At 39.3% G+C, this 26,761-nt stretch overlaps 1 protein-coding gene across 3 annotated transcripts in view; it reads left to right on the forward strand.

Annotated features, from left to right (window-relative positions):
- The window catches only part of LOC136863066 (uncharacterized), a 2,241,269-nt gene that overhangs the window by 2,047,623 nt on the left and 166,885 nt on the right, over positions 1 to 26,761 (forward strand). For all 3 annotated transcript variants that reach the window (XM_067139397.2, XM_067139396.2, XM_068225847.1), the window contains one exon: positions 12,011 to 12,161. In XM_067139397.2, the coding sequence (XP_066995498.2) occupies positions 12,011 to 12,161 (151 nt within the window). The remainder of the gene's footprint in view (positions 1 to 12,010; positions 12,162 to 26,761) is intronic.

The raw sequence follows: 26,761 nt of genomic DNA on the forward strand, positions 1-26,761 counted from the left end.
ATAGTGCCTAAAGACAAATTCCGACTTCAGGAGATTCTCGTAGGAGAGTGACAGAACACAGGCCATGGGTAAATATTGTTTTGTTATGGTATAGACAGCAAATACACACGACTACGTACAAAGGACAGGTCTCCACTGGTTACAGAACTTCGAAATAATCATCCAAGGTTTCCACTGTGCCTTGCCTTTATCCGTACATCTTTGTCCATGCACACTGGGCAGCCTGGGCGAGGCAAATCGGCAGATGGTACTCTACCCCGTTTGAACGTCCCCACCATATTCACCACTGTTCTATAGGGCATGGCATGCACACCTAATGCTTCCCGCAGCTCTGCATGGCATTGGCGTGCATTTCTGTCGCGGAGAACTGTTATTTCAATGTACGATTGTTGCTCCTGCTTGTTGACTTCCATTTTGTGAAGCTCTCGCTCACACACTGAACTTGGGGGCATGCTTAGAACGACATTCTTGTTTACATACACCATCTAGTGGCATCATATGCAAGTACATACCGTACGTTTCCAAATACATATCTTAGGTTGTCCGTGTTGTCTCCTGTTCGCGAGAAAAATGAGTGGCCATGACATATGACTCGACCTACGTATAATAAACGCGGCATTCTAAATCTATCGTTGAGCCAACGTTATGGTATCTACACATCATTCATACTGACGGGTGAAATCGAAACTTTTAACACAATGTCCGGATTTTAAAATCTGATCCTTGTTGAAACTCCTACACACGAAGTGAAATTCGCCACAGTAATGAACTCGAACCTGGAAATATTACTATGTCTACTTCCTACAATAAAGCGTGAAATCCAAATTAAACATGTCCAAATAGTTAAATCTATTCCTCAATAAAATCTCAACACATGCAGTGAAGTTCGCCAAATAAAAATAAACTCAACTCCCGTTTGATATTACGTAATATCTCTGGAAACAATAATCAATACCATCGCGATATTCCCCGCAATGTTTCTAGTCAGCGATATTTTCATCTCGTAAAGATAAAGAACAGGATTCAATTTACAATAATCAAGTATCACCTTCACCGTGTGTCAGAATGTACTTTGTTCGTGAGGTCGGCTATCACAAAATGCACTTCGCTGATATCAAATAGAACCGTCACATAGCCTTAATTCCCGTTACCTACGGTCTTACATAAAATAATGATCATGGGAGAACATCAACTTGTACTTAAAATAGGCGTTACAACACGTTCACTTTTATATGACTACCTTTAAATTCATCGACCGTTCTGGATTGCTACAGGACATCGTTCATCTTATACAGCCTCTCTCAGAAATATTACACTTCAACTTTCTGTATAAAGCATGTCGCAAAAATTCCTCTCCGTCGATATCCAGGATATACGTCATTTCTGTATCACAAACACACGGTGTCACAAAATTAAAGATTTCAAAAATGCCAAATTTTTCATACTTCACTGGATTTCGATATAAACCGAAAATCTCTCTTATGACTGCTTAACGCATAATTATCATCATCTCAAATTATATTCTGACGTGATTATTATTATTATTATTATTATTATTATTATTTATTTATTTATTTCTTTATTTTTGTATACATCGTTATTTAACTTTTACGCACTCATAACGGTTATTTATTATTATTATTATAAATTTTAAATTTTTTCATTGGAATATTTATTTCATTTTTTAAAAAGAAATTTTAACACGTTTTAAAGTCTCGCGTGCAGATATAAATAATAGACGATTGGCCTCCACACTAGAATGACGACAAGACACTTCGTCATCATCGCAATATACTTGATTCCACACGCTCCAAATATAACGTGATGTTATGATTTATTGTTAAAGTAATATAAGGGGACAAGCATTTACATCAATAACTACAAAACATAATACTGAAATTAGACAGAGCTGTAGTAATTGTAGTCGTTTCGCGTGGAGTTATCTCAGATTCATTTTATGTCAGCCACCTCAAACTTAGCCTCGCATAATTGCAAGATACATTCCTTACTTAAATATTACCTTATACCTTATACCTTACTCGATACACTTGGCTTGAAGCAACACACATTAAAAAAGTATTCTCTACTCATATAACAGTTAAACCGACCCGCTTCGTGTCGAGAACTCAACTATGCAGTTTGCGGAATGTTCTCAACTCCTTCCTATCCAGATGTTTCACGGGTGTGGTTGACCGTGAGATACAAAGCTTATCTCTGCCAGAATATCGTCATCCTTTACCGATTACAAAAATATAACATTACTTTCAGTAATTCAGAAAAGCTGTCTATGAATCTGCTGTCTCCCTATTGAAAAGTTCAGGAATCTTATAATTATTAAATTTATGATTATCTTCCCCGACCGTGACAGATGTCGTAATTAAATGTTTCAATAACTAGTTTTGTCTTCACCGGGCGAGTTGGCCGTGCGCGTTGAGGCGCGCGGCTGTGAGCTTGCATCCGGGAGATAGTAGGTTCGAATCCCACTATCGGCAGCCCTGAAAATGGTTTTCCGTGGTTTCCCATTTTCACACCAGGCAAATGCTGGGGCTGTACCTTAATTAAGGCCACGGCCGCTTCCTTCCAACTCCTAGGCCTTTCCTGTCCCATCGTCGCCATAAGACCTATCTGTGTCGGTGCGACGTAAAGCCCCTAGCAAAAAAAAAAGTTTTGTCTTCGTTCACCATTTACCACCTGGTAAAATACTCATCCCTCAATCCGACTGGCTTTAGAGATTCTACAAGTCTATTTCGACCACTTTAAGTCTTCTTTTTAATGTTGCCTGACGTAAGTTCACCTTCTCAGAAAATAGCATGACGACTGACGCTCCTGGTTGAGGAAGGGTATTTAAGCCTTTCCTAGGGACGCTATGCTTGGTGTGATCTACTGTATTGCAATCATTCCAATTGACGACCATTGGACCGATTTCTTCGAGACTCACTCCAGAGATTCCATCTAATTTTCCAGTCAGGATGGTGTTGTTTGCTGATCTTTCCTGTTAATTTAACGGGCGTAAGTAATTAATTTCGCGCAGGAGAATTCCCGCGTATTTTTACTGTATGCCCTTGACACGTGTCACTGCTCTGCCAGTATGGATGCCAACTTTCCTCCAGGCCTAATTAAATACATTACCACCCTGTGAACTTAATCTTCATGAGATATTTCCCAAATTCCTTATTAATTATTTCTTTGTTAATGACAGTGCCCAAATCTCTCGCAATGAGGGTTATTATCCAGAATTTCCTTATTAATTACCCGCGGTCTTCCGAAATGTTCCGATCTTGTTCGAATGTTTGGTGGCTCACTCTCCACTGTGAGTTGTCACGCCACAGAACGCGAGATGAGCTTGCAATAAAAGTATACTGTATGTTTGTACTCCATCTTGCAGTTACAACATATTTTAGCAAGGTAGAATTATGGGCTCAATAATTAGTAAGGTAGTCAGAAACGAGGATCATACCATAGAGTGCGAGAAATATGTCAGGTGGCAGCACCAGGAATGTACGGGCATGACGAGAGGAGAATACGACATCATAAAAAGGAAGAACTGCAGGCAAACATGGCTCTGCAACGAATGCAAACCTGAAATAACAGTGTCAAAGAACGTAAGGAATCAAATGGGCACAATGGGCACTCTATCACAAATATTTCCTTAGATGATTAAAGAGATGTTGACAGGAACTGGAGTCATCATCTGCGCATACTTTAGACCTGATTGTAGATCAGTAGATATTATAGACAACATACAGAAATAATTTGATAGTATTATTAAGAACACCAAAGTAATTTTAGCAGGGGACTTTAACTGTCCCTTAGACAAGTCAAGCAGAAAAAACAGATTTAGTTCTGGAATACTTAACTGACGTAGGACTAACATTAGTGAATGGCCGTAAAATGCAAACATGCATCTGCCACAACGAGGGAAGCGCAATAGATTTAGTTCTAGTAAAGGGCATAGATATGCAGTCACACGATCTGATGGTGCAATGATGAGAAAGTACATTTCAATGAACACAAACGTGTGCTGCAGTCTAGATAGAGAGGCAAGACCTAGAAATGAAACGAAACTACAGAGATATCTAAATTCATCTTTACTACAGGAAAACTCAAATGAAACCCAGCATATGCTCCAAGAAATCAGAGCAGGAAAGATCGACGAAGCGACACTTCTCATACAGGACTACATAAAAGAAGCGACTGAATCGTGGAATGGTAACCGCAAAACTAAAGAGTGGTTCGGCAGTGAGTGCTTCCAAGTAAGGCAGGCAATTGTGAAGAAAATGCGAGTAGCCAGACAATGTATGGACTTCGTCCACCCTGCAGAATATCAATCTGTTAGGAAGGCATACAAAACTCTTTTGAAGGAAACGAAAGCCAGTTACATAGAAATACAATACCAGAAGCTAATAAAGGAAATAAAGAAAACCCCTTAGAAATCATTGCGCCCACGCCAGCTAAGATTCCCAGCAGACATACCAACGGAGATCTGGGAGGTTGAATATATACTATGTAAACGGGATTTAACACTTACAATGGAAGGAGAACTTCAACCATGCATTCCTTTCACTCAAGAAGAAGTAAGGAAATTGATCTGAAGTGCAAAATCTAACAAGGCAGGCCTCTACAGCGAATACCTGAAGACATTTCTCCCTTATCTAGAAACAGTGTGGTTAGAACTGATGAACAAATGTCTGGAAACAGGAAACATCCCAAATGCATGCCGAAAATCATTTCTTAAGATGCTCTACAACGGTAAAGGAGACGTAAACCACACGGAATCATATCGTGGAGTGGCTCTTTTAAGATCATCACCAAACTGATAACTCAGAGAATCAATAGAACAGCAGACCCGCTTTTCCCTGACGAATAGTTCGTATTTAGAGCCAGGAGATCGACTCTGATCGCAGTGGAATGCCAACTGCAAGATATTCATGAAACAACCAGAGAAAAAACAAGGCAAAATGTACGTAATATTTATTGACTACTCCAAGACTTTGGAGACAGTAGATAGGTTGAAACTTGCTAGAAAACTAGAGAAAGTCGTTGGTGGTACGTGGCTCACAAGGCTAGTTACTAACATATTATCGGAGAACTATATTCAAATAAGAGATAATCTCTCCACGCCAATGTGGATCCGGCAGACAAATGGGGTATTACAGGGGGATCCATTAAGTCCACTGCTGTTTAATGCCTTCGCACAGGATGCAGTCAAAGAAATCAAGAAGCAAATACGGAAGGCTAATGCATACATATATGCGGACGGCATGGCTTTCGCGTCTGAGAGTAAAGAGGAACTACAAATTACCTTGGAATTAATCGTAGAGTGGGTGGAAGTAAATAAAATGGGCCTTAATGCGAACAAAACCGGATATGTTGTTTTCAGGAGAGGAGGAATATTATCGAAGTATGATTATATCCTATGTAAAAGAAAAAGTTGCGAATTAGTAACCAATACAAATATCTAGGGATTACAATACAGATAACAGGAACAACATTCACAATACACTAAAAGGTGTATGAAACATTAGTGATATTTAACACCTTCCACAGCTATCTTTGGGGACAGCCATGGCTCTGTTTAATACAAAAGTTATTCCAACAGCCATATATGGTCTAGAGCTAATATGGGAACATCTCTTGGAAAGGCAACTACAAGAGCTGGAAAGTCTGAAGGCCAGAATCTTGAAGAGAGTTCCATGTGTTTCTAAATATACATAATCTAGTCTAGTATACGTTCTTGGAGCAAAGGAGACGTACTTCATTGAAGACATAAGACATAGACTGTTACTTTCAGAGACTAGGTGTTACACGGAGTTGCTACAGGAATTGCAATCAAAGAGGGCTATGATATGGAATTAGTTTTACTCAACTGATGCGATGATAAACGTGGATTGGACACGCGTAGGATATGATCTGGGGCCAACAGTGACCCGGTTTGCCGTACACGGGTTCCACCATAAGCCATGCAGAACCTTGGGATTTCACAAGCCGGGGCGAGGCTGCGTATGTGTCTTCTGCGACCAACGATGTGATATATACCATGCCATCGAATGAGCTCGTAGAAAAGGAATTTCGCCACAATTGTGTCAATAACTGATGATGTTCTGCACGCATTGGTTGTATATTATTATTATTATTGATGTTTATCTTGGCCTATTTAGATGTATATATTATGACCATTTGGTTGAAATAAATGTATTATTGTTTGCATGAAGGAGCTGTACCAAATGAACAGAGAGTTGATTCAGTTACCCAATGTACAAACGAAAGGATTATTACTGGTCAGTCAGTTTGATATGTGCTCCATATAAGCTCTCGGAAATCATTCTTTCTGATCATATTACACACGTTTGTGAAATTTCTAACTGGTTTGATGAAAGTCAGTTAGGGTTTAGGAAAGTTATGGCTGTGAGGCTCAACTTGTAGGATTCCAGCAAGATATAGAATACATTTTTGATTAACGAGGTCAAATCGACTATGCCGCTATTGACCCATCCAATGTTTTGATAGAGTAAATGATGAGAAAACACTGAGGAAATTGAGAGCTACTGGACTGGACAAACGAGTGATTGGATGGGTGGCTAAATTTCTAGAAAGTGGATCTCAGAAAATTAGAGTATGTAAAGCATTATCTGGTCCTGTAATCAAAACGAGTATGAGTGGTTTCCTGCTTGGGAAGTTTCTTAAAGGTGTTACAAGAGAAAATTAGTGTACCGTGTTGTGTACCAGACAAAGTAGAAAAGGATCGTTATGGAAACGGCGTATAGGAACTACGAATGTTTTCTAAATCCTGCAGATTACTACAAGATTCTGAACATTTTGGTGAAAGCAGACTTTTCTATGTTTGTCTCAAACGGCACTGAATAATAATATTGGAAATCATGTGATAGTGTAAAGAATTGATACGTTAAGTAGGAAGGCAATAAGATGAAGCTGTCACGTTACTGAAAAATGTGCTGGTGTGTTTTGCACAAACCAAAACTGTAACAAACAATGGATACAAGTGTAATAATTACTCAGTCTATTTATTGCTGATGTTCACGCGCATTATAGAATAAATTATTTCTAATGTTACTTCTGCCGAACATTCTTTCTTAAATGTGACATGAATTAGGTGAGGTTTTTTCAATAGATTCATATTAGGGGTACACGTTGTGTTCTAACTGGAAACATGTAATACATTAATTTTAATTTAGTATGTATGTATGTATGTATTGCACCCTACGGGTTAAGGTGAACTACAGTTATTTCTCCAGCTAGTCAGATTTCGTCTCAGGGTATCCATATTTTAAGAAAAAAGTTTAATTTGCTATAAGTTCAATTTTACGTAAGTTCAGAGAAAGATACTAGTTCCAAGTGCTGTTCTGAAATTCGTATGTCATCACCAAATCGCAAAGTCCACAAATACAAACTTCGATCAACGACTTCCAATGCAAATCCGCTCAGAAAATATCTCACATGCTAAATATGACTATAATCTAATACTACGAATAATAACTCACTGAATTATCCAAATAATTAAGAAGCTTATTATTAAATTAATAAAATCGCGAAAGAAATGTAAAGTACCTAAATATGTTCATGAACTTCCAATTAATATCTCAAAAACAAAGATTCTCATACGTGAATTAATTCTTTAAGTCAGCGCTTGCTTATATTTAGCTTATGTTTGCTTATTACAACACTTTGAACTGGATATTTCTGAAGTGAAATCAAATTTTTCTAAATCTTCCATGCAAAAATTAAACCGTGCTCCTTGCGTGCACAAATATAGTTTAATTATCTGATTATTGTCAAAGTTCATGGTTTTACCAAGTATTTATATCATTTACGACGTCAAAAAATCACTGTCATAATAATCACAACGATAACAGTAATCATATTATAATAATAATGACATGAATTATAATAAAAATGATGTAAATTAAAAACAATCTGCATAGTCTGTATTATCTGAGTTCTGATAATAGTGATCTGAATTCGTTGGTATCGGATAAAATAAAGAAAACAAGAAACCGATTGACGTGCTAAGTTACTTCGTCCTACTGCCATTCAAATTACGGCTCCTAGCTTATTACTCACTTTTATAGTGTTTCGATTTAAGAAAAATATAAACGATATTTCATATATATATATATATACACTGACTGACAGAGCAAATGCAACACCAAGAAGGAGTGGTCAGAACTTTATGCCAATTGCAGGGTAGACTGACGTCACTGAGGTATGCTCATGATGTGAAGTGCGCCGCTGTGCTGCGCACGTAGCGAACGATAAATGGGACACGGCGTTGGCGAATGGCCCACTTCGTACCGTGATTTCTCAGCCGACAGTCATTGTAGAACGTGTTGTCGTGTGCCACAGGACACGTGTATAGCTAAGAATGCCAGGCCGCCGTCAACGGAGGCATTTCCAGCAGACAGACGACTTTACGAGGGGTATGGTGATCGGGCTGAGAAGGGCAGGTTGGTCGCTTCGTCAAATCGCAGCCGATACCCATAGGGATGTGTCCACGGTGCAGCGCCTGTGGCGAAGATGGTAGGCATAGGGACATGTGGCACGTGCGAGGGGTCCAGGCGCAGCCCGAGTGACGTCAGCACGCGAGGATCGGCGCATCCACCGCCAAGCGGTGGCAGCCCGGCACGCCACGTCAACCGCCATTCTTCAGCATGTGCAAGACACCCTGGCTGTTCCAATATCGACCAGAACAATTTCCCGTCGATTGGTTGAAGGAGGCCTGCACTCCCGGCGTCCGCTCAGAAGACTACCATTGACTCCACAGCATAGACGTGCACGCCTGGCATGGTGCCGGGCTACAGCGACTTGGATGAGGGAATGGCGGAACGTCGTGTTCTCCGATGAGTCACGCTTCTGTTCTGTCAGTGATAGTCACCGCAGACGAGTGTGGTGTCGGCGTGGAGAAAGGTCAAATCCGGCAGTAACTGTGGAGCACCCTACCGCTAGACAACGCGGCATCATGGTTTGGGGCGCTATTGCGTATGATTCCACGTCACCTCTAGTGCGTATTCAAGGCACGTTAAATGGCCACCGCTACGTGCAGCATGTGCTGCGGCCGGTGGCACTCCCGTACCTTCAGGGGCTGCCCAATGCTCTGTTTCAGCAGGATAATGCCCGCCCATACACTGCTCGCATCTCCCAACAGGCTCTACGAGGTGTACAGATGCTTCCGTGGCCAGCGTACTCTCCGGATCTCTCACCAATCGAACACGTGTGGGATCTCATTGGACGCCGTTTGCAAACTCTGCCCCAGCCTCGTACGGACGACCAACTGTGGCAAATGGTTGACAGAGAATGGAGAACCATCCCTCAGGACACCATCCGCACTCTTATTGACTCTGTACCTCGACGTGTTTCTGCGTGCATCGCCGCTCGCGGTGGTCCTACATCCTACTGAGTCGATGCCGTGCGCATTGTGTAACCTGCATATCGGTTTGAAATAAACATCAATTATTCATCTGTGCCGTCTCTGTTTTTTCCCCAACTTTCATCCCTTTCGAACCACTCCTCCTTGGTGATGCATTGTCACTGTCAGTCGGTGTATATATATATATATCATATTATTTCCCTACTCTAGCTATATAATTCCTTATTTAACGTAACACAGTTCAATGTGCACATAGCCGATAAGCTTCTATCATATAAACATGTGTGCAAGTACCTGCAGTATGATATCTCAACATTATATTATCACTCTGGTTATATAATAATCTTGACTTTTACACGATCTATATTCATGGAGAATACGACACAACACATATAAATTAAGTCATAACAAACTCTTCAATATCATCCTCAATAACTTTCATTTCAACTCATATTCAACTCACTTAACATTCATATATAATGCTTATAACCTCCAATAATCATCTAATACATTGAGACATCACGTTTGCTTCACGCAGAATTCCTTTCTTAATACTCAACTTATCGTAAATACGACACATAACCCCACATACGGTATCTATTCTTCATACATTACCATACAGCAAAGAATATGTTGACTTTAATTAAACACTTCCAAATACGCGTCCTACTATGACGTAATCTAGGTTTGGATAGCACTATGTCATTCATAGATCTTTTAAACTAACTGGCACTCTTTGAAATCAGCTGTTTTACTATATCACTTTTTAATCGTATGCTCACTCATTGATTGAAATTATACAATAATACTTAACCAGTATATCATGAGATATCGTCTTAATTCCACATTGACTTAATATATTAATAGCATCTTAAATATATCGCACTTCACTTCCTTATATCATTTGCACACTTAATTATTTCATGCTTGGGCTATTCAGTTCTACAGCACATACCATGAATACGTTAAATAAAGAACTTTTCTACTTATTACTACCACTTAGCTCGTCATTCGACATCTCGGGCCTTAGTTGCTCCTCTCCGTGTGCACCATGGCTGCATCTTAGGTCATGATTCGACGACTGGTCGGATCCTTCATCTCAAGTGGCTCTGGTTGCGTGAACTCCATCTCTCGTGTCGGGTTGTCTTAACCGCCAGGATGACATCTCTCTCCAGGTTGGTCCAGTCCGGTTTAGTAAGCCATCATTTCCTCAGAAGTACTGTAGACAATATCGAATATTTCTGAAAAATACATATTCATTTTGGATTTCTGATATCTTAAAATTTCTGTTGATATCTATATATTCTAGCTTTCTTCTGTAGAATAATTTCTTAATTCTTGAGGTCTGCGTATGGGTAAATCGCCTATTCTTTTTGAAATATACGGAGTTAGCTTATTTGATTTTGGGAATGATTGTTTCTCTATTTATAATATCTCCGCTAGTATTTTCTCCAGTTGCAGTTACAGTTTCTGCTCTCGTGTATCACCAGATCTTATGCTTTCAGATGATCAGCATATATATCTGAACGAAGTTTTCAAAATTCGCCGGGTTCTTATCCTCCTCACTGTATTTTATACATTAATACGCTCTTCTCTTCGATATTAATGTCGTTTCAGCTTAATATCCGCGTTAGAAATTGTTCAATCTTCTCAATTCTTCAGACCAATATCAATCATCTCTTGTCCTTGCGAGATTAAATTTTTAAGTCAGTTTTTCTAATAATCCCTTCGATTCTTATTTTTTTTAAACAATTCAGTCGATTCTACTCTGTCGCACATTGCCTTCGTAACATCGTAGTTCCGAATCAGTCATGGCCTTCTAATATGCTTAAACGTCGATATCTTGCTATATATTCCTGTGTCTTGGGTGGTCTCTACGTTCCATAGGCGCTATTTTGGAACTCGTCCAAGAAATGCATTGGGTACAGTATGTATGTATGTATGTATGTATGTATGTATGTATGTATGTATGTATGTGTGTATGTATGTATGTATGTATGTATGTATGTATGTATGTATGTATGTATGTATGTATGTATGTATGTATGTATGTATGTATGTATGTATGTATGTATGTATAGACTACTGCCTTAGCTACGTCGATAAAAGGAAAATTGTCTTAATTTATTTTTACCTGAAAATAACTCTAACAACGTATTACAGAATGGACTGATGAACTTTGAGTGGATGTATTCAAACACAGTTAATAAAATTAACTTGGGAGGGGGGTTGATCAGAATCCTTCTTCAGTAATGCTGGAAGTGATTTCCGTATTTCTGTATTTCAACTCCAAGCATATGTTGTGATGGTGTATAAATATAGTCCATGGTCGTCTGTATCCTTGTTTATAATAATAAATGTCACATGCACTAGGATAGACACTGTATGTACGCGGATTATATGACGCATTTTCATACACTCTGTGCACGAGGCTTCCGGCTAGGATGTTTCGAACCCCTTAAAAGGCAGCAACAATATCGACGTTTGCATTTTACTTCCTACTTCACAAACTCCTCCCCGTACAGATGTTGCCACTACCAATCAAAATGTTACTTGTATAAATCCTTTCATTAATGCATTTCTTGACCAACATATTAATTGTTGTGTGTTCTTCTTTACCATTGACAGATATACTTGTGCCATTCCTTGGCAGAGCCAGTTGTCAGCAAATTGCCCCAGAATGTGAAACAAAGGAAAAGCATCAAGTCTGCATTAAGTGACGGGTTCGTACTACAGGACGGTACCAGCATCCAAGCAGAAGTTCTCATGTACTGCACAGGTATGTCTAGGTAGCCAATAATGTATATGTCACAAGTAATTCATTGAATGAAGAAGAATGTGGTTGGTATCAATAACGATATAAAAGGCACAGTGAAGTCAAGATGCTATAGGATTTAAAATAGTCTGACTACCAATATGAATGCTTGAGAACTGATATACCGTTATTATGTAGTCCCACTGGAAGGTAGCATACTAAATGAACATAGGCGTTGTGATAGCAGGAAAGTGGAAATAATCCTAAATGATGGTCAAGTTAAAAGTTGCGGTATTGACATTCCCTTTCTATGGCAGAAGAAACAACATGTGTAAACCGTCCATCAGTGCAATTCTAATGTATATCTATTTATGTTTGTGTGTATCTGTATAGTTGTAATGATCACATAATAAGTACGGAAATGAACCGCGAATTTGCAGGCGATTATCTATCTATATTTGGCATGTTCATCGATGTCATCAGTAGAACGGTGCGGCGTGGGAGAACTAATGTGAAAAGCTGACATTCACTCTGTCCACAGAAGAACAAATGACATCCATTTTTGGCTTCTGGAAACAAGTCGTCATCATCATCATTATCATCATCATCAGAAATCGAATGACTGTGCACACATTTTCCGTTGGCCACTCATTCAGTAATCCCATTTTACTTTTTTTCCCATTTTAACTGCAGTAAGGATCCGTTTAACTGACCGACTGGCCAGTGTAGCTATACAGTAACTATACTTATTAAAGAAGCAGCACATAGTTGTTCTTTAAAAGTTGGATGTAGCGAAATTGTAGTTTTATATAATTTAGTATCCAATTAGAACAGCTGTTTAGAATTCGCTTTTCGTGAGAGGTAAAACCTATCACAATACTGTATTAGAAATCACTTTCCGTGATTGCTAATGCTATTGATGTTAAGCTGAAGAAGTCGAAGGTTTGGTCCGATGTTTCTTGTCGGGGAGCTTTGAAGCGAGCTGGTTATCCGATGTATGGCATAACATAGATTTACGAAAAGATCCAGTGGATAGACTGGCTGCTTAAGTCACTTCTGCTCAATAATTTAGAACCACATGTGAGTTCGTGTTTCTCGTTGGCCATGGTTCCTTTGTCGCGATTTTTAAAAATATACGTATATAAATTGTATAATTAATATTATTTCCTAAGATATATCTTTATTGACCATGCACTAAATAAATCAATAAATGAATAATTAAATAAATATCACTTTCTTTGTTCAAGGTAACGAGTCAGGGTTGTCGTTAGTAGAAGCTGATATAAAGGAACATAACTGCATAACTTCTGTTAAAGTAGCACTTAAACTTTGTTCATGGAAGAGACATGTTCACCTATTTCTTGAATGTTCAGATGCGCATCGCAGTATAAAATGATCTATCACACATGCTTCCTAGATATCAAATACCAAGCATAATATACAGGCGGTTCGCGAGGGCCGAACTTTCTACTTATAAGTGTCCCGCAACCACAACTGATTTTCACAGGGGCACTACTGCCAGCGGGCAGGTTACGTCAGAATACGAAAAGATAACAACTGGACGGTCGCTCGCAACATGTTACTCACGTCAGAGCTACCGGTGTAATACACCCCTTGCATTAGTAAACATCGTTTTCCACCTCATAGTTCTAGGCTGCTGTATGGTACAGCCGCATTATATATTTGCTGTCTCCATATCGGCAATGACTAGTGTGTTCAGCAGCGACGAATACACAGACATCATTTTAATGTGGACAACCTGGTCGGAAAGCAGCCGAAGCTCCAAAAAGAAGTCTGCCTTCTACACACGTATTTCGCCGAACAGTATTAGTTTTTGTTTCATACAAACAACTCTTTTATAGAGAGGGTTTTTTTACAATTTATTTTACGTTGCAACGACCAGATAGGTCTTATGGCGACGATGGGATAAGAAAGGCCTAAGACTGGGAAGGAAGCGGCCGTGGCCTTAATTAAGGTACAGCCCCAGCATTTGCCTGGCGTGAAAATGGGAAACCACGGAAAACTATCTTCAGGGCTGCCGGCAGTGGGGTTCGAACCCACTATCTCACAGATGCAAGCTCAGAGCTGCGCGATCCTAACCGCTTTGTAGAGTGAAATGTCTACACAGGTATAAATTAATAAGTTATTACATTTTCTTTTCTACATCTTTGGTTTATTTACAAACAGTAGCGGTGATTGGAGGGGGGGGGGGGTGAAAAGGGACGGTTGCCCCTCCTCCACTTTGTGGCGGAAACAATACCTTTTTATTCCACTTTAGCCAGCTGGAACTAGGAATTGTTTTAAAAAAGCTATTTGTACAAGCCTTGTTGACTTATCTACTAATTCTTTCCTTTATTTTCTTTAATTATTAACATAATTATTAGCGGAAATACGCACAAAATACCGTTCGTCGCGGCTAACCTATTGGTATAGTGGAGTCTTTGCATGTGCTGTGAGGAAGGGTAGTAGAGGTACATATTTTTTGCCAAGATCGTGGACACCGAGGTATAATTCACCCGCATGCCGCGCGCACTCGTCAGTCTGGCAGTCTCTTTAGTGTCTGTTAGTTTCTTAGTGTGTATTCAAATATTCAGTGATTTTTAATTGTATAAACATGCCGTACTTCTATTTAATGTACCGGGTGAGATGGCCGTGGCGTTAGGGGCGCTCAGCCGTGAGCTTGCACTCGGGAGATAGTGGCTTCGAATCCCACTGTCGGCAGCCCTGAAGGTGGTTTTCCGTTGTTTCCCATTTTCACACCAGGCAAGTGCTAGGGCTGTACCTTAATTAAGGTCACGTCCTCTTCTTTCCCATGCCTAGCCCTTTAATGTCCAATCGTTGCCATAAGTCCTATCTGTCTCGATGCGACGTAAAGTCAATTGTAAAAGAAATATTTAATTGTAATTGTAATTTCAACGGAAGATAATACCAACTTTTCCTTCACTGGTCTAAATGCTTTATTTTGTGTTATGTTATTTATTATGTAATGTTTTTAACTTGCCCCATGGTTTATTGGTAATAATATTTTCTGAGATTTTGATGCAATGTTCTACAATAAAATTTTCACTAGGTCTCACAAACAACTCAATTTCCTTTATCCGGGAATAGTATCTACTATTCACATGCTGTTACATTTTGTCATTAATTAACTGCAAATTTACACAGAATTTTCCCACTTATCAGAAAAAACAAAAAATTGCTTCAGCTGCGGCAGTTCGTACAGTTCTATACCGTTCTCGTATACATGGTAATGTATAGCCTCACAGAGTTTACAAAGAGATTAAAAATACCAATAACAGCTTTAACATATCTCGGCGCACACTCATGAAAGGTTTTAACGAAGCTATAGACATATATAACTTCAGAATTTTAGTCAATTGAAAAGACTGGAAGTTTATATTTGAAACTCTTTATTTCTCTCTGTATTTTACAAGTAAGTTTCAGCTGTTGTAACTGAAATTTTGGGAGTAGTATCCTGTTTATTATATTTATTACTCATTATACCATCGTAAGCAGAGCGTTATGAAAGGTGTTACTCACAGGGTTAATCATACTGACTCAATAAAGAGCTCATTGAAGGAAGTAATGGCAAACTACCTCCCTCTACATCTTGCCTAGTAGGACTCAACTTAGCATCGCCATCGGTTTTTACGGTTTCCTATATCCGCATAAACTTTTGTAGTGCAGTTTGAAGATCGAACCAGCCTCTGGGCTGATAGTCTACCAGAAAAACAGTACCTTCATAAAAAATGTTCTAAACGCGTCGTATAAATATACCTGTATTTTAAGAGCAGTATACAAGTATACTCAACACTTTTCGGGTATCATACTTTCACTGTGAGATAAGTATTGATGTTAATGTAGTAGAATTTATCTAATTTATTACTTGCCCCACTAAGATATGAATCACCCCATGCGTACAGCAGGGAATCTTGAAGTCAGAATTAACATGAGTTTCACCTGTTGTTTATCACCTCGATTAACTACTCCTGTACCGAGCTCGATAGCTGCAGTCGCTTAAGTGCGGCCAGTATCCAGTATTCGGGAGATAGTAGGTTCGAACCGCACTGTCGGCAGCCCTGAAAATGGTTTTCTGTGGTTTCCCATTTTAACACCAGGCAAATGCCGAGGCTGTACCTTAATTAAGGCCACGGCCGCTTCCTTCCCACTCCTAGCCCTTCCCTGTCCCATCGTCGCCATAAGACCTGTCTGTGTCGGTGAGACGTAAAGCAACTAGCAAAAAAAAATCTGTGTCGGTGCGACTTAAAGAAAACAACAACTAGTAACTACTTCTGTAACCACTGTAGATATTTCGTTTATTTCAGCACTTGCAGTCAGTAACCTTCGTCACCATTCTACTCTTCTAACTGGTGGCCAACTTCCGGTGTAATATCGGTAGCAGATTCGCCACTAATAATGTACAAAGGTCTCCATAGAGAAGTCCTAAAATCTCGTGCAGTTTCAAACTGTTCAGTGAAAAAAGAACATTACGATTATAAGTTTTACTAATTGAAACGCCCAGTGCCACCTACAGGTGACACCATGAATTTCACTACGAATATCATCTACTTATAATTAATAATAAAACCCATGGCACTACAGCCCTTGAAAGGCATTGGCCTACCAAGCGACCGCTGCTCAGCCCTAAGGCCTGCAGATTACCAGCAGTCGTGTGGTCAGCACGACGTATCCTCTCGGTCGTTATTCTTGGCTTTCGAGACCGGGGCCGCTATCTCACCGTCAGATAGCTCCTCAATTCTAATCACGTAGGTTGAGTTTACCTCGAACCAGCCCTCAGGTCCAGGTAAAAATCCCTGACGTGGCCGGGAATCGAACTCGGGGCCTCCGGGTAAGAGGCGGGCACGCTACCCCTACACCACGGGGCCGACTTACTTATAATTAATGTTTCCACTAATTTTGAATGTGATATATTAGTTAGTACTTATAATTAATGTTTCCACAAATTTTGAATGTGATACATTAGTTAGTAGTATGAACTACGATATAACAGTATATGATTGTTGAAACATACGCTCAGCCTTTACAGTTGTTCCACCTCTAACAATGAGAGTGTTGTGAGGTTGCATCCGCGAAATCGTGGGTTCGAAGCCCATTGTCGGCAGCCCTGAACATGGTTTTCCGTGGTTTCCTCTTTTCACACCAGACAAATGCGGGGCTGTACTCTAATGAAGGCCACGGCCGCTTCCTTCCCACTCCTGGGCCTTTCCTATCCCATCGTCGCAATAAGACCTATCTGTGTCGGTGCTACGTAAGGCAAAAAAAAAACATGAGAGTTAGAAACAGAACTTCCTCCGTTCCTTATAGACATGTTACATTTCCAAATGTCACTGAAGGAATAACAGTGCTCTGTTGTTCATTTCCTTTTGCTAACATTCCATACTGTTGTATAAACTCACAGACATGCTTGCCAACTTAGAATTAAATTACGGTCAATGTTTTATATGCACTTCAAATAGCTGCACCTATAGGTGACACCGGGAACTGACGGGATAGGAACGATTGACTTAAGAACGAGTGTTTATAAAATGTACACGGAATGAAATAAAGAAACTGGAAAACAGAATGTTTGTACAGTGGACTATGTTTAATTCGACATTGGATAATTCGAATAAAAGTTTATTCCCTTTGGAATTCCTATTATAACCTCAACCACATGGTACGTGACCCACCAAGCGACCGCGTCTCAGCCCGAAGGCCTGCAGATTACTGGGTGTCGTGTGGTCAGCACGACGAATCCCCTCGGCTTTCCAAACCGGGGCCGCTATCTCACCGTCAGATAGCTCCTCAATTCTAATCACGTAGGCTGACTGGACATCGAACAAGCCCTCAGATCCAGGGAGAAATCCCTGACCTGTCCGGGAATCGAATCCGGGTCCTCCTGATAAGAGGCAGGCACGCTACCCCTACACCACGGGGCTGGAAAATACCTATTATAATCAATGCCAAAAATAATATTTAATTGTAATTTTTGAAGCTTAGGTTTGTATAATTCGAAGTCAGGACTTTATCGCAAGTTAATTTTGTAACAGCTCCACAAATTGAAGCCTTCAAATATTTCACAAGAATTCTCCATGTTTGTAGTAGCTTCTCCGTTAAGGTCAGATAGTCGCTATTGTTAATATATTTAATCATTATCTCTGTGACTGTCGATGGGTGTAAGTTCGGCGTGGTCTTGACCATCACTTGTCAACGGGCATCTGTACTTGGCCAACGCAAAAACTTTCCCTTCCCCCATCCTGAAGTCGTCATCATTGGAATGTGACCTTTTAGTCTCTCAGTGTGTTCAAAATGTGGAAGCCTGGTGCATACAGAACAAGAAGAAAAGTTGCAACAAAAGTTGGAGTGTTAAGGGAAATGGAAAGAGCAGTAAAGAAGAAGACTGAAATCGCCAGAGAGTATGGAATCTTGCCTAACACGTTGTCAACATACATAAGAAATAAAGACAAAATAAAGGAAAGCTGAGTTTTATCAAACGGAGGAAGGGGTAAACGAATAAGAGGCGGTGAATTTATTGATACTGACGAGTGTCTTTAAGGTTGATTCAAGCGGTCCCATGTTCATAACATTCACTACGTGGCCTATTGTTGCGTGCTAACGAAGACGAAATTGCCGAAAATTTAGGCATTATTAATTTTAAATCAAGCTCAGGTTGGTTTACTGAGATGAAAGAAAGAAATGTCATTCGTTTTTAAGAATATGTGAGGTGAAAGTGAACCAGTAAACGAATAAATCGCCAACGAGGGATTAATTAGATTGACTGAACCCGTCGCAGATTTTGAACCGAAAAATATCTTTAACGTAGAAGTAACAGATTTTATTTTCAGTGCATGCCAGATGAAACATTTAAATGGGAAATTGCGATGGCGGGAAAACCTGCAAGGAAAGAGTAACGGTTCTACTTGGGGAAAATATGTATTGTTCCGAAAAGTTACCATAGCTAGTAATAGGAAATCAGCAAAAGCAAGAAGTTTTAAAGTTGTAAAATTTCTTCCGGTACAATACAAGGCTAACAGAAAAGCCTGGATGACTAACGAACCTTTCGCGAATTGGCTTGTAGTGCTAGACAAATATATGGGGCCACCAAAAAATGTTTGCTCGTTGTTAATAACTGCATAGCTCATAACAAGTTTCCTAAACTCAAGAGTATTACGATAGTCTACTTTCCTCCCAATACGAGGTCAGTAGTGCAGCCGATGCATCAAGGAGTAATACATAATTTAAAACAATTTTATCGACGGCAGTTTGTTATGAAAATCCTGGACAATGACACGAAGTAAACTAAAATCGATCTGTTAGATGCTACTCGAATGGTAAGAAAAGCTTGGAAGCAGATCACGGAGCAGAAAATGTCAAACTTTCCGTAAAACAGGTTTCAAAAGTAAATAAACTAATGCAGAAATCGTTCCAGAAGAAATAGGAATGTGCGTGGAACCAGAGCGATGGCAGGAAGTAGTGACTGATGTCAGTTATAACGTGTATTTAGCTGTTGGTACTGAAGCTGCAATATGTGGAGATCTGAAAGTCGACAATATTCTGCAAGAATTGCTACAAAATTCCAATCCATCCGATGATTAAGATGAGAGCAGTCATGACGTCATAGAAGATTCTGTGCCGACCAAGTATGAAGCTTTCAAAATGGTGGGAAGTTTAAGAAGATTTGTTGAAGCTTAGTCCAATATTTAAGACGACACATTTGAAGCTTAAAATGAAATTGAAGCTTTTGTCTATCATGTAAAATTGAACATCCCCAAGCAAAGAAATTACTATTTTTATGAGCAATTGAATCAGTGTATTGTTATATGTGCTGAATTGTGTATAAATACGGTAAATGATGTGGTTTTACTAGTCTTTATACAATACAAGCTATTTTCGTTTGAAAACATTCCTCTACAGTACGGGACGACATGACAGCTGTTAAATTACTATAAAATGCGTAATGCTGCTATAATTATACAACACTATGAATTTATTTCATCTATGTACACAGTACTATACTATATTTTCTTCCAAATTGCCATTCATGGTTAATTCCAATTTTGGATAATTCGAGTTTTCTGATTCCCCTTGGAGAACGGATTAAAATTAGTCCACTGTATTTACACTCAATCAGTCTAGGTACTGCTACAATCATTACCATTTATATACCGATTCAAATAGTGTGTCCCTAGATCACTGGGCAACGAATTCCCTGTTCGAAGTATACTAACAACAAAATAATTATTGTAGAATGTGAGTCATTGATTTGGTGTTTTGAGGATTAGGTTGGCTGCAGGTCTGGTCGGGTTGTTATGAATGGCTGAAACAACTGGAAATAATCTGTTAGATGAGAGGGTGTCTGCTTGCATATTATTTTGTGGAGCAGAATCGAAGGGAGATTGCTACGACGCTGGTTTAGTTTAAGCCAGTTTAGCTCATGGAATGCAGGAGTTATAGGATGAGGTTTTGAAATGTTCATTTTAAAGTAGACAAACCCATACTGAGATCCCCGAATTCTATTAGAGAGGGCGTCACTTAGTCTTCCGTTATTGTTGTTGCTGCTTGTTGTTTTTTTCGTTAAAGGTGCTATTGGTCGTTGTGTTCAACAGACAGGTGCACGTTTTTACAAGTCTAAACTATCCTGTAACATTTGTGGTTATCGAATCTCTTCTGAAGTAAGCAGTTTTTCATTGTTTGTGGTTAGGGAATGGTAGAAAGTTACCATAACCTATTTGCTAGCTACCCACCTCATGCTAGGGTGTCGAAAGCAAAGCGCACAAAACAAACATTGGGATACCGAGAGATGGATTTTAAACCACTTCTTTTCGCAGATTTATTTGGAGAAGTTGGATGCATAATCTTTCTGAGCATGAAACTGTTGTGGTGTCGGTATTCCAATCACGCGCGCATCCAGTTCTCACCGGAAGAGCTGACCAGGCGATCAGCTGACACTCCACGTCACCGCTCGAGACACTATATAAGCGAGTGGGCCGGGAGAGAAGGAAGTCAGTCGTCCAACGGCTAGCAACACCTTACTTCAGAAGCGCAGAGGATGCTCTGTATAAGCAGCTTTCTGAACAAGTGGACTGAAGCTAGCTCGTGAGGTTTTTATCTCTGGGCTAGCTGACATATCTCCAAACTTTACATTCTCAAATCTTCAGCTCTTGAATAAGCACTTCGACTTTGTAAGTCAGTTGCTATGCAACATTTCTCTCTCAGAGAGTCTTCATTTAGTTTGTGTACAGGCAACGTGTAAATATTGAATATTTTTCAATTTTTTAAATAATCTGTTTATGTGACGAAACCGTCCGTTCTATGAAAAGACTTTTTCTTCAGCAAAAGCTAAATTTTGAGTATAATGTGCTGTATCATTGCAATTCTCCTTTAATACAATTTTGTTTCGTGTGTGTGAAATAACTCCCTTAATACACAACACGAAACTAAATTTAAATTCAAGAAATACTTTGAAATCGAAACCAGTCCAAGAGGATGGGTAGGCAATTATACTTGCCACTAAAGGCCTATAATAATCTGATTCCTCCGTTAGAAAATTAATCGTCGATTACGATTGGTTCGTTTCATTAGTAGTCTATATTTATTAATCTTGGAAAAAATCTATAGTGTTCTGGCTATCGCATTGACTGCGTGGTCTATTCATAATCAACTCTGTGTATTATTAATATTCGTATATGATAGCTGGAACATGGAAAAGTGGACTACAGGAGTACGAAATAATTTCGACAATGTTATCAGAATTCTATAGCAAATTCATATATGTTTATATATTTTGAACAGTTACCATAATTACATTACTTCTTATTATACATCCTTTCAGCACTGCTGTTTCCCATGTAAACTCAATCAAGTTATTCATTCATTTTACCATTGAGTTATAATATTGCACTGTAAATTGAATGAAATGGAGGAAAATTTACTTTTTATATATACCTGTACTGCTGTTTTTATTAATCTGAATCTGGGCTTTTTAGAAAGCAGACAACATTGATTTTATGCATAAGAGAACACGATAATGCTTGTTTACTATTGGTATTTACATTAATAATGCACCCCAAAGTTTCATCTACCACTCAATTTTGGCTGTGTTTATTGTACAAGGGGATTGGAAACAACGTGAACTGGATATATGCGCGTTAGAAGGTTCGTGATACTGAGAAATAATTTCAAAGAAAAGTCTTCATCTCACACCGTTGTCATTTATCAGATGCTGAAGTTAAAAAGTCAGATTGCTTCGCGGGAGGATTCAAATGGGTTTTTGAGTTGGTGCGGATAAATCTCTACGTGAATTAATATCGGCATGAGCGCCCCAGTTGAAGAAAAACTTAACCACAGGAAGGATTTGAATACGGACCTTCGACCTGACAGGATCGTGTCATAGCAGCTATGCTACGGTGACACTGGATGAAATCCACGGTAAGTTTGTAGTCGATGTTGATATTTCGGCATCAGTTGCTCCTAGGCGATCGGTCGTTTACGGAATGGTTAAATTCAACCGCAACGGCCTGAGATATTGAATTTTTTTTCAAGTTATTTATCAGTGTGACCAACTCCTAACGTTCGTACGCCCGGTTCACATTGTTTTCCACTAGCCGGTATGTTATACGTTATTTTTTAATGAACTTTTTTTCCCTACGAGGAGTGAACAGAATAAACGAAGATGGTATAAGACATACTTCTTCACACTACCATTTTGGATTCCTTTTATACCCATACATAACGAACTGAACAAGTATTCATGGTTTGTAGGGTTTGTTATAAAAATAGCGTAGTTGAGCAATTATCTAGTAACCTATATGTGAGCACAATTATACTATGTTGCTGTTTTGCCCATGTTGATGACATAGTAAGTAGAGTATTTCGAAAAGTAAGTTCCTCTGTTACTTTCCATATAAAGGTGTAAGTGATTATGGAGAGTGAAAATCTCTGAAGTCCGCCCCTGTGGTGTAGTGATTAGTGTGATTACCTGCCACCCCCGGAGGCCTTGGTTCGATTCTGGGCTCTGACACGAAATTTGAAAAGTGATGCGAAGGCTGAAACGGGGTCCACTTGGCCTCGGGAGTTCAACTGAGTAGAGGTGGGTTCCATTCTCACCTCAGCCATCCTGGAAGTGGTATTTCGTCGTTTCCCACTTCTCCTCCAGGCAAATGCCGGGATAGTACCTCACTTGAGGCCACGACCGCTTCCTTCCCTCTTCCTTATCTATCCCTTCCAATCTTCCCATCCCCCGCGAGGCCTCTGTTCATCATAGCAGGTGAGGCCGCCTGGGCGAGGCACTGGTCATCCTCCCCAGTTGTATCCCCTTAACCAGGGTCTGAAGCTCCAGGACACTGTCCTTGAGGAGGTAGAGATGGGATGCCTCGCTGAGTCCGAGGGAAAAAACCTACCCTGGAGGGTAAACAGATAAAGAAGAAGAAGAAGGAGAAGAAGAAGAAGAAGAAGAAGAAGAAGAAGAAGAAGAAGAAGAAGAAAAGCTCTGATAATTATCAGGAATACAAATTATAATCTGGAGGTCGTTCGTTGACGTATGAAGAAAACAATGTTACGTATGCTTTCGTTTCAGCATATTCCAGTTTAATGCATTATTGCCATCCGAGAAAGTTGCTATATAGACAGAAAATCCATATTACTTTTGAAATTACTTCATAAAACTCTGTAATATTAGCCGGATTGGTTGCTATGAGAAGTGAGCTCTACGTTGAGTGAGATGTGGTGATTCTAGTCAGATAGAATTTCGTCATTATTGAAGAACCTACTTTCTATTAATAATTGTGCTCAGAATAACATCAGCATTAGATTATTTCAGGGCAAATATTGATTCACACTTTCATAATACATATTATGTAACTTGCTTTCTTCTGGCATCTAGCAAGCACCTGACACCAGACTGATAAATTGTATTTCTCACCTTTTCTCCAATGTCTCAATTTCTGTGGAAGCTTTTCTTTTAATTAAACTGTGTAGTATGTCGCATTATATGGTCTGTATTGCACTTACCAGAATTGTCCCCGAGGGTGCTTCACAAAAATATTTCGAAATCCTAACAAGACATCTTACCAACAGGTTAATTTTGGTGTGAATTTCGCATGATAATTATTTATCTCTATCAAATTGTTTAATGCGTAGCTACCAAGGTTGAAGTCCATAATAGTTTATACAAATAAACTAATGGCTGTAAAATTTGTAACTGGTGTCGCCAGGAACTTGCTTAGACCGTGCAAGCCTGAACCCAAGTTGCCACATGGCGATAGATACCGGCACGTTAATTCCTGAGGGACAAAATTCCAGTACCCTGTCATCACTGGAAACCATAAAAGTAGTCATTTAAAAGTAAGATCAATAACGTTTGTTATATTATTATTATTATTATTATTATTATTATTATTATTATGTAAATTTTAACTATGAATTCAGTAAATTATTCTCGATCGTTGGGTATGCTGGTCAGGGAAACATGTATTTCTTGCTCAATATGATCTATACACTTGCCTCACCTAATTATTACACGGATAAACTCTGAATAAAACGGTGAAGGCAGTTTTCCATATCACACATTGCTATAGACAGGGTGAACAATACCTAATTTACATTATCTTTCAAAATGATTAAATTACAAGTATTAGCCGCGTATCAACACAAAAATGAGATACAGTACATCGATGGCTTACTTCTAAAACCTCGTATCTCCCAATGCACTTCCTCTCCACTTTTTTTTCCTTAAGACTGGTCACGCCTCCTAGCCACATATGGATGTACAGTCCATCAGAACAATTTTCGTAGTGTTCATTTTCCTATGCTGATGTGTGAAGGAAAATGAACCTTAAATACTTTAAACTGTAGGAGTGGTTAAATTCGCCATGAAAACAACATCCCTACAATACGGTATGGTAAGGTCCATTTTCCTTTACACGGAAGCATAGGAAAATGAACACTACGAAAATTGTTCTGATTGACTACATATACACATGTGACTGGGAGGCGTGACCAGTCTTATGGAATATAATGGGTAGGAAGAGCTTTGTCACATACGAGGTTTCAGAAGTAAGCCAGCGACTTGTTTCTTTCTACAATATAATCAAGTGTTATTAGCAATACGACTGCGAAATTAAAATTATATTAATTTAAATCTCTCCTAAGCTTATGGATCAGATATGAATACCAGCGGAATACTGCAATTATTCGAATTTTTGTTTCCGTGACATTATTGAATCTCATTTCGTTTGCTCAGGATCGCGTAACTTCTTTTGAAGAACCCATATTCAATCAGCACGTTATGCAGATACTAAATGATCGTCCTGTTTGGTTTACCGCACTGAGAGATTTCGTATAGTGAAATTTTAAACACAGTTTTGATTATTTTTATATGCCAATAACTGCGAGATCTGTACAGGAAATACGTTTCCATGGGTCGTAATAGGAAATAAGAACTCCAGCAGGTATTGGTATTTATTTCTGAGCTTTCGGTGCCTGCTTTTCTACATATGCACCACCCTCGTTTGAACATTTGTTGTAGAGTGGCACGAACGTTTAATGCCAGTCTCATACTGTATGAATCTACCTGCTAAATACTCTAACCATTATGTAACCGCCGACCGGAGGGTATTTTCGTTGTCAAAACGTTGTCCTGCAATAAATCTCGTCAGTTGGAGGACGGGATGAAAGTCGCTGCGCGCGAGAATCGTGCTCTACGAGAAATGGTCAAATATGTTCCACAAAAATTGCTACGGGAAAGCATGCATATTCATCTTTGTATGGAGCTATATTGTTCATATTGTTGTTGTTGTTGTTGATGGTGATGTTGTAGTGCAAGAACATTTCGCCTGCACTCAATTTTCCCTGTCTGTTGTTCTGTATCAATCACCTTTGATTCCACAATGTGTCACCCTTTCAGCAGGGGGAATAAAACATTAATAGGTATGTTCTGTATCAATCACCTCCGCAATGTGTCACCCTTTCAGGAGGGGGAATGAAAACATGAACAGGTATGTTATGTATCAATCACCTTTGATTCCACAATGTGTCACCCTTTCAGGAGGGGGAATGAAAACATTAATAGGTATGTTATGTATCAATCATCTTTGATTCCGCAATGTGTCACCCTTTCAGGAGGGGGAATGAAAACATTAATAGGTAGGTAGTATTACCCCTGCGGAAACTTGTCCCTACCAGATCATCAACACCACCTTACCGTTCTTCTGGTGATCATTTCTTAGGTGGGCTCCATATTTTGCAAAATGTATCTCTAACTTCTTACTATCTTCCTACTCAGATATAGAGATCTCACGCGATCTGAGATTATAGTTCCATCGTTTTCATTTGGAGAAAGATTTCCATCAGCAACTTATATTATATATGCGAACTGGACGTTCAGGGCTTCATTCATCGATATCGACAACATTGTAAATTTCTGACCTCAAAGTAGAATGGGGTACTCATAACCTGTCAAAGACAGGTGACTTTTAAAACTTTAAGAGCATGCCATTTCTTTAGAAATTATGTGCTTATGATGTATTTTAATTGTTGTTGTCGACTAGAATCCAGGTATCTCTATTTCATCTCTCACTCGACTATTATGGTATTAACAGTCTCAGCCGCGTGATTTTAATGACTGA

The sequence above is a fragment of the Anabrus simplex genome, chromosome 2 (genome assembly GCF_040414725.1).
Source record: "Anabrus simplex isolate iqAnaSimp1 chromosome 2, ASM4041472v1, whole genome shotgun sequence".
Classification (NCBI taxonomy): Eukaryota; Metazoa; Arthropoda; class Insecta; order Orthoptera; family Tettigoniidae; genus Anabrus; species Anabrus simplex.